At 41.3% G+C, this 12,972-nt stretch overlaps 1 protein-coding gene across 3 annotated transcripts in view; it reads right to left on the bottom strand.

The window, feature by feature from the left end:
• LOC148685777 (cytochrome P450 2J4-like) overlaps nt 1-12,972 on the bottom strand; it is a 45,014-nt gene that overhangs the window by 11,469 nt on the left and 20,573 nt on the right. The window contains exons 3-6 of one of the 3 annotated variants that reach the window (XM_088669249.1): nt 6,607-6,694; nt 2,851-3,013; nt 786-935; nt 265-425 (exon numbers count right to left, since the gene is read on the bottom strand). In XM_088669249.1, coding sequence (XP_088525375.1) covers nt 265-425; nt 786-935; nt 2,851-2,962 — 423 coding nt within the window. In that variant the 5' untranslated portion in view covers nt 2,963-3,013; nt 6,607-6,694. Of the gene's footprint in view, nt 1-264; nt 426-785; nt 936-2,850; nt 3,014-6,606; nt 7,062-12,972 lie in introns of those variants that run through there. The other 2 variants (XM_088669247.1, XM_088669248.1) reach the window with 2 other exon arrangements.

The raw sequence follows: 12,972 nt of genomic DNA, 5'->3' as shown, positions 1-12,972 counted from the left end.
TTTCGAGACACGGATCCAAATGGTTTTTCCTTTTCCTGCCACTTTCCCCAGGGCAACCCACTGTTTATCACTGAATTGGAAAATCAACTCAGAGAAAAAGCAACAGACATTTGCTCTAATTCAGCGGTAAACAGCAGTGTGGGGTTTTTTTTGGGGGGGGACCTGTGGAAGTGTAAGATGAGCCCTAAAATTTAAGAGTACTATCATAATGTTCTGTGAATGCTTATTTGAGTTAGGGCCTCTGGGAATCAAAAGACTACTCACCATGTGAAGTAAGTTATTTCCATCTTTCAAGATGCAATCAATGGCATTGATCAATTGTTGGAATTTTTCATCTTCAAGAGAAAATCGGTATCCAAAAGCCAAAACACATATCAAGCTGGACACTGCATTAGTGATGGGGAGTGAATAATCATGTGGCTGCCCTACAAATGAAATCATTTACAGTTATATCTCGGAAAGCTGCTAGGATCAATTGCTATTTTAAAAATATTTGAATACAAGTGAAAATGTATGAAATTCCATTCCAAAATGTGCAGAGATTATGCATAAAGATCTCTGCAAACTGGGATAGGTATTAGCACCATTACTTACCATATTTTCTTGAATGTAATGTGCACCTTTTTTTGGCCAGATTACATTGTGAAAATAAGGCTCCACATTAGATTTGATGGCGCATTTCATTCGCCAGCAAGCACTTTTTTGGTTTCAAGGTTTTGAAAACTGAGGTGTTCATTAGGTTTGAGGGTGCATTAGATTCATATAAATACGGTAATATCACATACCTTTTGCACATGCAAAGACCTCTACAAGACGATGGGCTTCCTCTTGTATTTGGAGCTCCATGCCTGTCTTCCCCAGACCCAGCTTCCGCATAGTAATGACACTGAACCGTCTCTGCTGCTTCCAGGTGTGACCATTTGAAAATACCAAACCTAAAACAGGAAGGAATCAATGAGAAAACATTACTCACAAAAATGCCATATTTTTAAAATTGTCGGTCAACCAAGATGAGGCCAAATTTAGTGCAGATAATACCTGTGCATTTCAGAGGTGCCATTCTTTCATAACCTAAGAACTGAAAGACTGGCACAGAATCTGTCTAGTACAGTGATATTCACCAGCACTGAAAGCTTCAGAAAATGCCTATGAGGCCATCACTTTATCCTGTCTTCAAGCACTGCTTCATTTCCTTTTCTTTTAATAGAGTTTTATTAAAAGTTTTAACTTCTAAGCAATAAAACCCAATCTCTTTTATAGAAAGATAAGAAAAGGCAACATATCAAATAAAGAATACCGAGAGTTGATTTCCCCCCATCAGGTCTCCCTGTTCCTCAGCCTAACACCCTGAGAAAAAAAATTTACCCTGGGAAAACCCACTCTGATCTGTCTCCCACATAGATCCATAGAATCATAAAATCATAGAGTTGGAAGAGACCACAAGGGCCACCCAGTCCAACCCCCTGCCAAGCAGGAAACACCATCAAAGCATTCTTGACATATGGCTGTCAAGCCTCTGCTTAAAGACCTCCAAAGAAGGAGACTCCACCACACTCCTTGGTAGCAAATTCCACTGCCGAACAGCTCTTACTGTCAGGAAGTTCTTCCTAATGTTTAGGTGGAATCTTCTTTCTTGTAGTTTGAATCCATTGCTCCGTGTCTGCTTCTCTGGAGCAGCAGAAAACAACCTTTCTCCCTCCTCTATATGGCATCCTTTCATATATTTGAACATGGCTATCATATCACCCCTTAACCTTCTCTTCTCCAGGCTAAACATACCCAGCTCCCTAAGCCGTTCCTCATAAGGCATCGTTTCCAGGCCTTTGACCATTTTGGTTGCCCTCATCTGGACAGGTTCCATCTTGTCAGTATCCTTCTCGAACTGTGGTGCCCAGAACTGAACACAGTACTCCAGGTGAGTTCTGACCAGAGCAGAATACAGTGGTACTATTACTTCCCTAGATCTAGATGCTATACTCCTATTGATGCAGCCCAAAATTGCATTGGCTTTTTTAGCTGCTGCATCACACTGTTGACTCATGTCAAGTTTGTGGTCTACCAAGACTCCTAGATCCTTTTCACATGTACTGCTCTCAAGCCAGGTGTCTCCCATCCTGTATTTGTGCATTTCATATATATTTTTTGCCCAAAAAGTGATTCCTTCTTTTTCTAATCCTCAATTCTCTGTAAACGTCCTCCTTTATCACAGATATATATGTTCAAATATTAATTCCTGCATATAAGTAATACTTATGGAAAACTATCGAAAAATAAGGTTCATAAAAAGCCAAATCAATAAAGAAAAAAACCTAAACATAAAAAGAAGAGACTGCTTCATTTCCAGTAAGTGCATATCCTATAACTTTCTGCTGAAATCCTATAATTTTTTTGTTCTGGTTTATTTTGGTTCCACTTTTTTGCACTTTAGTTCCTCTGGACAGCAATCATGTAGCAAAGGGGAGGCATCACAGAATGAATGAAATCAGAATATATTCACCACTAAATTCCTTCCCTCTACTTCTCATGCACAGAAGAGTCACTTCTTCCTTTCAAATCAGCAAGACTTCCTCTTTCAGTACCTTCCCAAAACTCCCACAAAAAGTGTTATCGTAAGTTCACATCACCTTTGTTGACTTCTGAGTTTTGTGCAAGAGCCGCCCTAGCCTATGAACCAGATTTTGCGGCAATCTTAGTGCCTAATGACCGAGCTGCTAAACACAGTGCAATGACTTCTTTGAAGACCTCATCTGTTGGAAAGAGCTTCAGAAGATGGGCATTTTCAGAGTTCAGTTTTATACTCTTCTCTGAAGATAGGGCCAGCAAAACCCATCAGCCTTCTCAACAACTTACCCTTTTTTTTAAGTGCAGCTTTCAGGAAAGGGGTCACTGGTCGTTCAGACAAGACTTCTGGTGCGTTCGTAAGGCCTTCTTTCACCATTTGGAATCCAGACAGTACTACCATAGGTTGATGTCCGATCCATACAGTGTAAATGTTTCCATATTGCTTAGCCAGCTGCCATTAACATCAACGTAGAAAAGAGAACTGTTATGTTAAAACATAGCAAATGATTACAAACTTTTGCGACTACCATATAACCCTTGGCCGCGGTGACAGGCATTCAGTGAGCTGGCAAATACAGAGTGTATTTCAAGGCTGTCCAGGACTTACCCACACTAAATCTTGTCCTGCTGCCCCCCCCCAAGGAAAACTACTCTTTAGAGCTCAGTCAGAATGAACAGAAGTTCAGATTTTATTCAGAATGACATTTGCTCCGATTTAGCACTAAAGAATGAGTTTTCCATGGGAAAGGAGTGGGGCAAAGGGAAAATGCAGGTGAAGCAGAAAAACCGTTCAGAGAGGCAGTGGGTACCAAGTGGGGATTATGATCCGGTTGAGTTTCTATAATCCAAGCAAGGTCTCAGCTCCAGTAAAGGGACGCGGTTGGTGCTGTGGTCTAAACCACTGAGTATCTTGGGCTTGCTGATTGGAAGGTTGGTGATGAGCTCCCATTGCTCTGTCCCAGCTTCTGCCATTTTAGCAATTTGAAAGCACACCAGTGCAAACCGATAAATAGGTTCCACTGTGGCGGGAAGGTAAACGGTATTTCCGTGCACTCTGGCTTCTGTCACAGTGTCCTGTTGCACCAGAAGCAGTTTAGTCATGCTGGCCACATGACCCGGAAAGCTGTTTGCAGACAAACACTGGCTCCCTTGGCCTGAAAGCGAGATGAGTACTGCAACCCCATAGCCACCTTTGACTGGACTCAACCATCCAGGGATCCTTTACCTTTTTTTTTTATCTTCAGCTCCACTGCCCACTTTTTCTTGACAAACACTACTGGGGCACCATCCAGCACCTTCAATGATTGCAAGAAGCCTGTTGCCAAATTCTTATCCAGGAACTACGACAGAACTGTAAGCTCAGCCTCAGACATCAGGAGTAGCTCAATCACACAGCAATATAGCTGGTGCCATGGCAACTTGGCTGCCTCCTTGCAGAACACATCCCTGAAGGAGTGATACTGAGGCAGGAGTTGACCCTCCTCCCCTGTGACAGGTCCTGCTCACAAGACACCAGGTCGGGCGGTTTTGGCTACGGCAGCTCACAGGTGCTTTCCTGTGCAGCAGTTGCCCTGGCAGTGCTCAGACTCAAAACTGTCTAATAGTTGTTTGGATGTTCTCAATCTAGGGAGGGTTTCTTATAGCCCTTATAATTCTTTATATTGTTAAAAGGCTGGGGGCAACCTCCAATCTCTGCCAAGCTGCTGTGGCAAGATTCCAAGGGGGTTCCAGGCACTCCCACAGGGACTGTGCTTCTTTGAGAATCAGGATGTTGTGGAAACTGTTGTAGCTTTAAGAAAAATGATTTATTCACATATTTGCAGCTGAATTTGAATTGTGGGAGTCCAGATCTTACAGGATGGTCATCTCTGGAGGGGCTCATCCAAGGTTCTGTCTTTGTTCTTCTCCTTCTTCCTAACACACCTCTGCTCCAAGTAACTCCTCCCCATCCATCTGCTATCCCAAGCCTAAATTTATAGGCACATTTTTCCTGTGAGTCCAGCCTGCAAGCACAGACCTGAGAACCTTCATTCGATGTGCTAATCACAAGCCATCCGCACCTTTGTCTATTAATGTTTTTGTTCTTGTCAAGCTGGTTTCCATAAGACAGCCCAGGGATTCCTTGTGTGGCACAGTTCTGCACATTGTGTTTTGCATTCATATCCCCAATATTAGCTAGATTCTGACATTCATCAATTTCTTGGGTTTGGTGGGAGATCTCCCCACTCTACTTATAACAATATGTTAATAGAAATAATTTTGTTTTATGGGAGACATTTACATATACATACAGTATGCACACCTCAATTTTCAAAACCTTGAAACCAAAAAAGTACCGGTATTTGCTGGTGAATGTAAATGTGCCATCAACTCTAATGTGCACCCTAATTTTCACGACAAAATTTGGCCAAAAAAGGTGAGCATTACATTCGAGTAAATACAGCATATAGTGTGTATATATTTATAGTCAAATATAAAGTCATCCCATATGTAAAAGCTAATATAATGTATACAAGAGTTTTTCTTTTCTTTTCTTATATATCCCTGAATAATGTGTATGGATTTGCTCCCCCAAAATTAAATACAGGGTAATCACGCAGCCAATCAATTTGGCATTATATCTTTAAAAAACGATTACTGGTGATGCAAACAAGCCAGATAAGATTCGTTACAATGAGAAAATTGAAATCTTGAAAGACTTACATTGGCTCTCAGTCCGTTTCCTAGCACAATTCCAAGTGTTGGTGCTGACCTTTAACGCCCTAAATGGCCTCGGTCCAGTATACCTGAAGGAGTGTCTCCACCCACCCCCATCATTCAGCCCGGTCACTGAGGTCCAGCGCCGAGGGCCTTCTAGCAGTTCCCTCACTGTGATAAGCGAAGTTATTGTGGAACGCCCTCCCATCAGATGTCAAGGAAATAAACAACTATCTAACTTTTAGAAGACATCTGAAGGCAAGGGTTTTGTCACCCACCGTCTCGGATTTTGATGAAACTTGGCATACTCCCTTCCCTTATGGTTGAAAGAAACCCCCTTAAATTTTCCCCTCTAAAATGGTTTTAATTTTATAGCACTTCAAAGTTTCATGAAATCTGCGTTTCTGTCCCTCTTGAGATCCTTGGCCTTCTGTACATTTTAATTTTTTCCTCCATAACCAATGATCAGATCTCTTTGAAATTTTACACAGAGCTCAATTATGCATTATATTTGATTATGCAGCATTACATGACCCCCAATTTGTTTATCAGAATATTATTGCATTCAAAGACATGTCTATCTTTGGGGGAGGGGGTTAATAGTTTAATTGTTGTCCTTATTGTTATCACTGTATATGCTGTCATAAAACTGGCTCATTGGGAAATACGCCTCAATATGTTTAACATAAATGTTAAAAAGTCTCCATGCATCCATTATTTCAAGATGGCATGCAAACATCATTCCCCACCCCCCTAAAAATTTAGGTTTTCTAAGCCTAGTTTTTCCACACATATATATACACACACACACACACACACACACACACACACACACACACATACATATATATATATATATATATATATATATATATATATATATATATATATATTGAGTGCTGGTGTATTTTTTCCTCAAATCCTCATCATGTTTTTGAGCTGTGTAAAATTTCAAACACTAAGTTTCATCAAAATCTGAGACTGTGGTTGGCATGACTGCGTTGAACTGACGTGGAATGACACCAAAGTTTTTAATGTCTGATGTTTTATTGTATTTTAATATTTTGTTGGAAGCCGCCCAGAGTGGCTGGGGAAACCCAGCCAGATTAAGACAGGCAGGGCATTATTATTATTATTATTAAATTGAAATCATTAACTGAATTTACTATGTGTACAATTAAAGTTGCTATAGCATGCAGAATACCTGCAGAATACTGTAGTTTTTCCAGAAGGTTTTACCAACACAACACTTTACTCGCCAGTTGCCGTAGAAATAAAATAATCTGCAGTTCTATTAAGCCAGCTTCTTACTCAACTAGTAAATGATTTAGAAAGAAGTACCGGTACCTTCAGGAAAGTATCTGGTGAAAGTATTCTCCCAATCTGCCACAGGCCTCCAATGAAAGGAAGTGGGAAAGGTCCAGGAGGGTAGCATCTGTGTGACCAGAGCTGTCTCAGGAAGTGCAGAATCAGAAGAGCCACCAGCACAAAAAACAAAATTTCCAAGATCCCTGCCATTCTCCTGTTGTTATCTTTTCTCTGTGGATTTATTTTGCTAATATAGCTGTGTGCGTTGGAACATAGTTTCCCCAAGAGTGTGTTGCTTCCCTTCAAAGATATTGTCACTTGTCTCTGTTCATTCACCAGCAACCTTTTATAGAGACCACACTGAAGATGGATGTGGCAAGATTCATTGCATTGTATCTAATTAGTTCTTGGGCTGCATTTCACTTTGCATCAATTGTAATAGTGCTTATGTCAAGAAGGTGAGAACTGGTATGTATTTCAATCAAGTAGCTGAAAGAACTGGAGTTGTTCCCAGGCCCCTGAAGGAAGGAATGATTTTCACACAAATTACCAGAGGGGAGGAGTGAACTTGCCCAGAGAAGAAGAAGAAGAAGAAGAAGAAGAAGAAGAAGAAGAAGAAGAAGAAGAAGAAGAAGAAGAAGAAGAAGAAGAAGAAGAAGAAGAAGAAGAAGAAGAAGAAGAAGAAGAAGAAGAAGAAGAAGAAGAAGAAGAAGAAGAAGAAGAAGAAGAAGAAGAAGAAGAAGAAGAAGAAGAAGAAGAAGAAGAAGAAGAAGAAGAAGAAGAAGAAGAAGAAGAAGAAGAAGAGGAGGAGGAGGAGGAGGAGGAGGAGGAGGAGGAGGAGGAGGAGGAGGAGGAGGAGGAGGAGGAGGAGGAGGAGGAGGAGGAGGAGGAAGAGGAAGAGGAAGAGGAGGAGGAGGAAAAGCATGCTTAAAAGCAAAAAAACCCAGCTTCCATGCAAACAAAAGCAGTGTTTACCTTTTACAGGTTGTTACAGGGATAGTGCAACTCAGGCATGGCCAGGGGGAGACAATGAAGTGATTTTGGGGAGGACACCCCCAGTAACACCTTGGCCCTCCCAGGACACAAACAATGCTACAGCACCTTCCACTCAGCGAGTTCCCCAGGCACTGTTACAAGACCTGCTTGTGCGTTTCACATACCTAACATGTATTTATCACGGAAGAGCTAATTTCGGGGAATGAGTAATACTGTCCCGGGGATCTTTGCTGGAGAAAATTGCATGCTACAGATAGGATTGCATGCCTGTCCCAACCCCATTACAGATGGTCTCTTCTGTTCTGCAGCTCTGTTTTGCACCCCAGTTTATGCCTCATCCTCCTGTACACCCCCCGTCCTTGCACCCAAACCACCTCCACAGTGGAGCTACCCCCTGCAGAGTGTCCCAGCAGCGTATCAAAGCAGCACCAGTATTTCATGGCAGTGGTGTTCCACCAGCACAGTGGGGCTCCCATCATATTTCATAGCCCCTCGGCCAGTGCATCTTGAATATAGAGTTTTAGTTTCCCTCCAAAAAAACACACTATGGCTTATTTTCAGGGGTGTCTTATTTTTTCCTCCTCCTCCTGCCGCAGCCAGCATTGCTGCTGCGCCTATCACTATGTCTTATTTTTGGGGTATGGCTTATATTCCTTGAATGCTTAAAAAATCCTGCTACGTCGTCTTTTATGACTACGTCTTATTTTCAGAGAAACAGGGTACTAAATACCCAGCGGCCTGGGTTAGTGAATATTTTACCACAAATATTCTGAAAAATCTACATACTAAAATTCTATCCATAGTGTTTTCTATTTTGTTTCCACACACTCTGTTAGCCAAGGAAAGTCTTCTGGAATATATTTAATTCTCTTCCTTTTCTAAACAAATGTGTATGAAGAAATTCTTCTCCAAGGGAAAGTACTTCTTCTTTTTAATCATTTTTATTAAAATTTCCACTTTAGCCACCCAATCATATCACATTAAATATTCCAAATTATACAAATACATATCAATTAATCAAAATATTCTACCAAATTATGAAATTTTGAGGGGACTTCTCATGCTTCAAGTTCGGAGGGTCTGATCACCTCATAATTTACTGCATTTCATAATCATATAATTATAATCATTTCCAATAGTTCTGATGTTATCCTGCAATCTTTCGCAGCCTCTGAGTTGTTCCCACATGCGAGTTAAACCAACTGTATATTTCTGTGTGGATTTTATGCCTATGATTCCCTTTCATAAGTTCGCAATATCTTCTCACATTGGTATTTCAGCCGAATCAATCCAAAAGTCTTCTCTGCTGGCAGCTGCCATCTTCGCAGAGTTCCAGTAAATCAAATCCAAGGGTCTATTCAGTAATTTCTCAAAACTGGTTACTTCAAACAGTCTTCGAAAGTGCTTTAAGAAGGGAAAGCACTTCTTAAAGTTAGCACGTATTGTAGGAGTGAAACCGGTACATATGTAGATATATTGCATGTGTGCATAGAAAGTTGCTGTTTGCAGCACAATTTCTACCCGTGTGATTCCTTGCCTTGAGGTGGTGAGAACATGGAAAAATTGTGGAGCCACTAAGGAAGACAAAAAAAATCAAAATAGTAACAATTATTGCACATTTATTAAAAATCAATTTTGTTGTTGTTGTTTGGTTGTTTAGTCGTGTCCGACTCTTCGTGATCCCATGGACCATAGCACACCAGGCACTCCTGTCTTGCACTGCCTCCCGCAGTTTGGTCAAACTCATGTTGGTAGCTTCGAGAACACTGTCCAACCATCTCGTCCTCTGTCGTCCCCTTCTCCTAGTGCCCTCAATCTTTCCCAACATCAGGGTGTTTTCCAGGGAGTCTTCTCTTCTCATGAGGTGGCCAAAGTACTGGAGCCTCAGCTTCACGATCTGTCCTTCCAATGAGCACTCAGGGCTGCTTTCCTTTTTTAAAAAATCATATTTTATTGATTTTATAATAAAAAACAACAACAAAAAAAAACAGATATGCAAAAGAAAAAATACATAGCATATTTACCACTGACTTCCGTCCACCCTCCCAGAGCCCTCTCCTCCCACCAGAGGGACCCCCGAAAGGTAGGCAGCCGGCAGTGTTTCATTTTATGGTTGAATTTCTCCCTACCCCTCCCTCCCCTCCCCGGGGCCTCCCCCTGCCACCGAGAGGCTCCAAGAGAGGGAACGAAGGGGGGGGCATCCGTCCAACCAATTTCCAAACAAAAAAGAAAAAAAGGGAAACAAAAGAAAAAAGGAAAAAAGGGGGGGCAAAAAGAAAAAAAACCCTAAAAAGAAAAGAAAAAAAAGAAGAAAAAATGAAACTAAAAAGGAATAAAAAGAAAAAAAGAAAAGAAAAAAGGACCTCCCCAACCTCCCCCCTATCCCGATTTCCATTTTCAATTCTTATTTAGCAGTATTCTTATTCTTATTCCCATTCTATTACCACAAAAAAAATTAGCCTTATGTTATAAAAACTATCCCAATTTTTAAATCCTCTTTAGTCAAACTAAATTAATATTTCCGAATCTTTTCTGAAAGGGCTGCTTTCCTTCAGAATGGATAGGTTTGATCTTCTTGCAGTCCATGGGACTCTCAAGAGTCTCCTCCAGCACCATAATTAAAATCAATTTAGTTTAATTTAAAAACCATAGTTTAATTAATTCAACAAAATTGATTAATTGATGCAGTGATACCAGCTTTTCAAAGTCTACTAGTAATTTAGCAAGAATCCTAGATACCAGATTTCCTAACTATCTCACTGTTCAATAAATTCTTAAGGCAATGGATGAGTTTGATGAAGTGATACCAGTTTCCCAATGTCTAATTTGAAGTCACTTAGCAGGAGTCTTAAAACACCATGTTGAGTAATCTGGAGTCAAGTTGGAGAGAAGCTGGATGACCACACTAAGACCACATTCCACCAAATATGATGTTGGAAATGCAACAAGGAGTTTCTTAACCACTGTCCATAGTGCAGGATAGAGATCAGAAATTTACTTCTATCCAGACCCTTCCACTTTTGATTCCCCTGTAAGTGACAGGGGAAAAACACATTCCTTTATCTTCTCACAGAAATTTATTTCTACAGTGGTACCTCGGTTTATGAACACAATTGGTTCCGGAAGTCTGTTCATAAACTGAAGTGTTCATAAACTGAAGCGAGCTTTCCCATTGAAAGTAATGGAAGGTGGATTAATCCGTTCCAGACGGGTCCGCAGAGTACTCAACCTGAAGCGTACTTAACCCGAAGTATGAGTGTAATTGGTTCTGGAAGTCTGTTCATAAACTGAAGCGTTCACAAACTGAAGCGAACTTTCCCATTGAAAGTAATGGAAAGTGAATTAATCCGTTCCAGATGGGTCCGCGGCGTTCGTAAGCCGAAAATTCGTAAACCAAGGTGTTCATAAACCAAGGTTCCACTGTATAACCAAAACTTTTGGTGTGATTTCTTAAACTTCAGCTCAATGCCATTCTGTTGCTCAATTGGTTCTTCCTTCACTATCCAACTTCCTCGGTATCTGAAAATGGATTTACCACCCAATCTGGAATTTCCATTGAAAGAAGATCCGTAAGTTGCTCGGGCAAATCCAAATGGACACAAAATAACCTCACAGAACAGCTCAGACAGGTTCAGAAATTGGTATAGCTTGCAAGGGCCTAGATCATGTCCTCCAATATTTCAAGAGGCCAAATTAGGACACCAGCCCCCACATCCTGACGACCCCATTGCTTGTCCGCTCACCTCCTCCCCCTGCTACCTTTGTCCACTGGCCTCCTCCTCCTCTTTTGTCTCTACCGTGTTTCTCCGAAAATAAGACACAGTCTTATATTTATTTTTCCTCAAAAGAACACATGCTGGCTTATTTTCATGGGATGTCTTATTTTTTTAATTACATGTCCAGCCTAGCCTCTTCCTTGGTGGCCTCCAGAACTGTGCCTATCACTATGTCTTATTTTCGGGGTATGGCTTATATTGCGCAAATGCTTAGAAATCCTGCTATGGCTTTTTTTATGGGTATGTCTTATTTTCGAAGAAACAGGGTACCTCTATTTCTGTGGCACTGGGAGATGCTGCGCCGGCTGGCACAGCCCAGGGGAAGGCATGGCCTTCTCCTCCTCCTTTGTCAGCACTGCAGACGTACTTCTGGAAGCCAGCTTCTGGAAGTGCCATGATGGAAGGAGAAAGAAGATGCTGTGGTGAGGTAAGGTTATCCCACATTTTTTGGTTCTGTGCTCTGGTGTGAGCCAACTGACTTGCGCCACAGCATGAAAGCAAAAAATACTCACCTTTTGGTCCACCAGAGTTTGGGAGCCAAAACTGAACATCCCAGATTGGTAGCAGAAGCTGGGGTGGCTTCTGTCAATCCGAGATGTCCCATTTAAACCTGGACACTTGGAGAGTATGCTATATTGTGCTTGAATAGAGTTAACTTTGAAATAAACATAGAGGTGACAAGTTTGGCCTAATTTCCTTGCAACTGCAAATTCAACGTGCTGATCACGGAGGGTTTTTGCAACCAGATGTTGGTGACACAGTGAATAGTAAAAGGGTGAAGGTGGCTCTAGCCATGGAGCATACAAGAAGCGTCGTCTGCAGGCTGAAGGTTGGCCCTTTTAGGACTCTAGTTCTCAAAAGGAAAGGGATGGAGCCTGGGAGAGCTGGATTAGAGGGAGAGGCTCCAAAGGCCTCAGCCCACCTCTAGCCTTCGTTGGAGCAAGCTGAAGCCTTGCTCTGTGGGTGGCTCTGCAATACCAGAACAGGGTAAATATCTCCATTAGATTGTATGGGTAGAAGGGAAAGCCCACAAAAATGGCTTGTGGGGGGATGTCACCTCAAACCTAGCAAGGTTTATTGGGGTAACAAAGTCATTGCTTTGAGGGAGCTGACATTTTCCCACCCCAAGCAGCTTCTGGGAATCCTATCTCTTCTTACAAAATATGCAAATTAACTGATACCTTGCATTAACAATCAGCACAGATGCAGAGGTGTGCATAATTCAAACTGAGGTTGTTGTTTTTTTAAAAGTGTGTTTTCAGGGCCACCTGCTCCCCATATTTGCAGGATAATGACACAGCACAATAAAGAAAGGCGATAAAGAGCTCCATACTGTGCCACATGAGTAGCACCTGCATTTTAGATAAACACCACTGTAGTGACCATTCTTAATTAAACATGTATGCCACTGTTCATCAAAAGACTACAGGACATATTACAACATAGAACAAAATATATGTAGATAGACTTTGAAAGCACCAGACCATCATCAAGGGAACAACGTAGCACTATTTGTGGACTGTGATAACTACCAGGTTTCTTTTTTTCTTTAAATTGTGTACATATGTGTGATTTTTCCTTTTCTTTTGGATTACTTTGGAATTGTCTGAAATGTCTTTAAAAGTGAAACTGT

Source organism: Zootoca vivipara, chromosome 5 (assembly GCF_965207765.1).
Source record: "Zootoca vivipara chromosome 5, rZooViv2.hap1.1, whole genome shotgun sequence".
NCBI lineage: Eukaryota > Metazoa > Chordata > Lepidosauria > Squamata > Lacertidae > Zootoca > Zootoca vivipara.
This window is presented reverse-complemented; position numbering and strand designations above follow the sequence as displayed.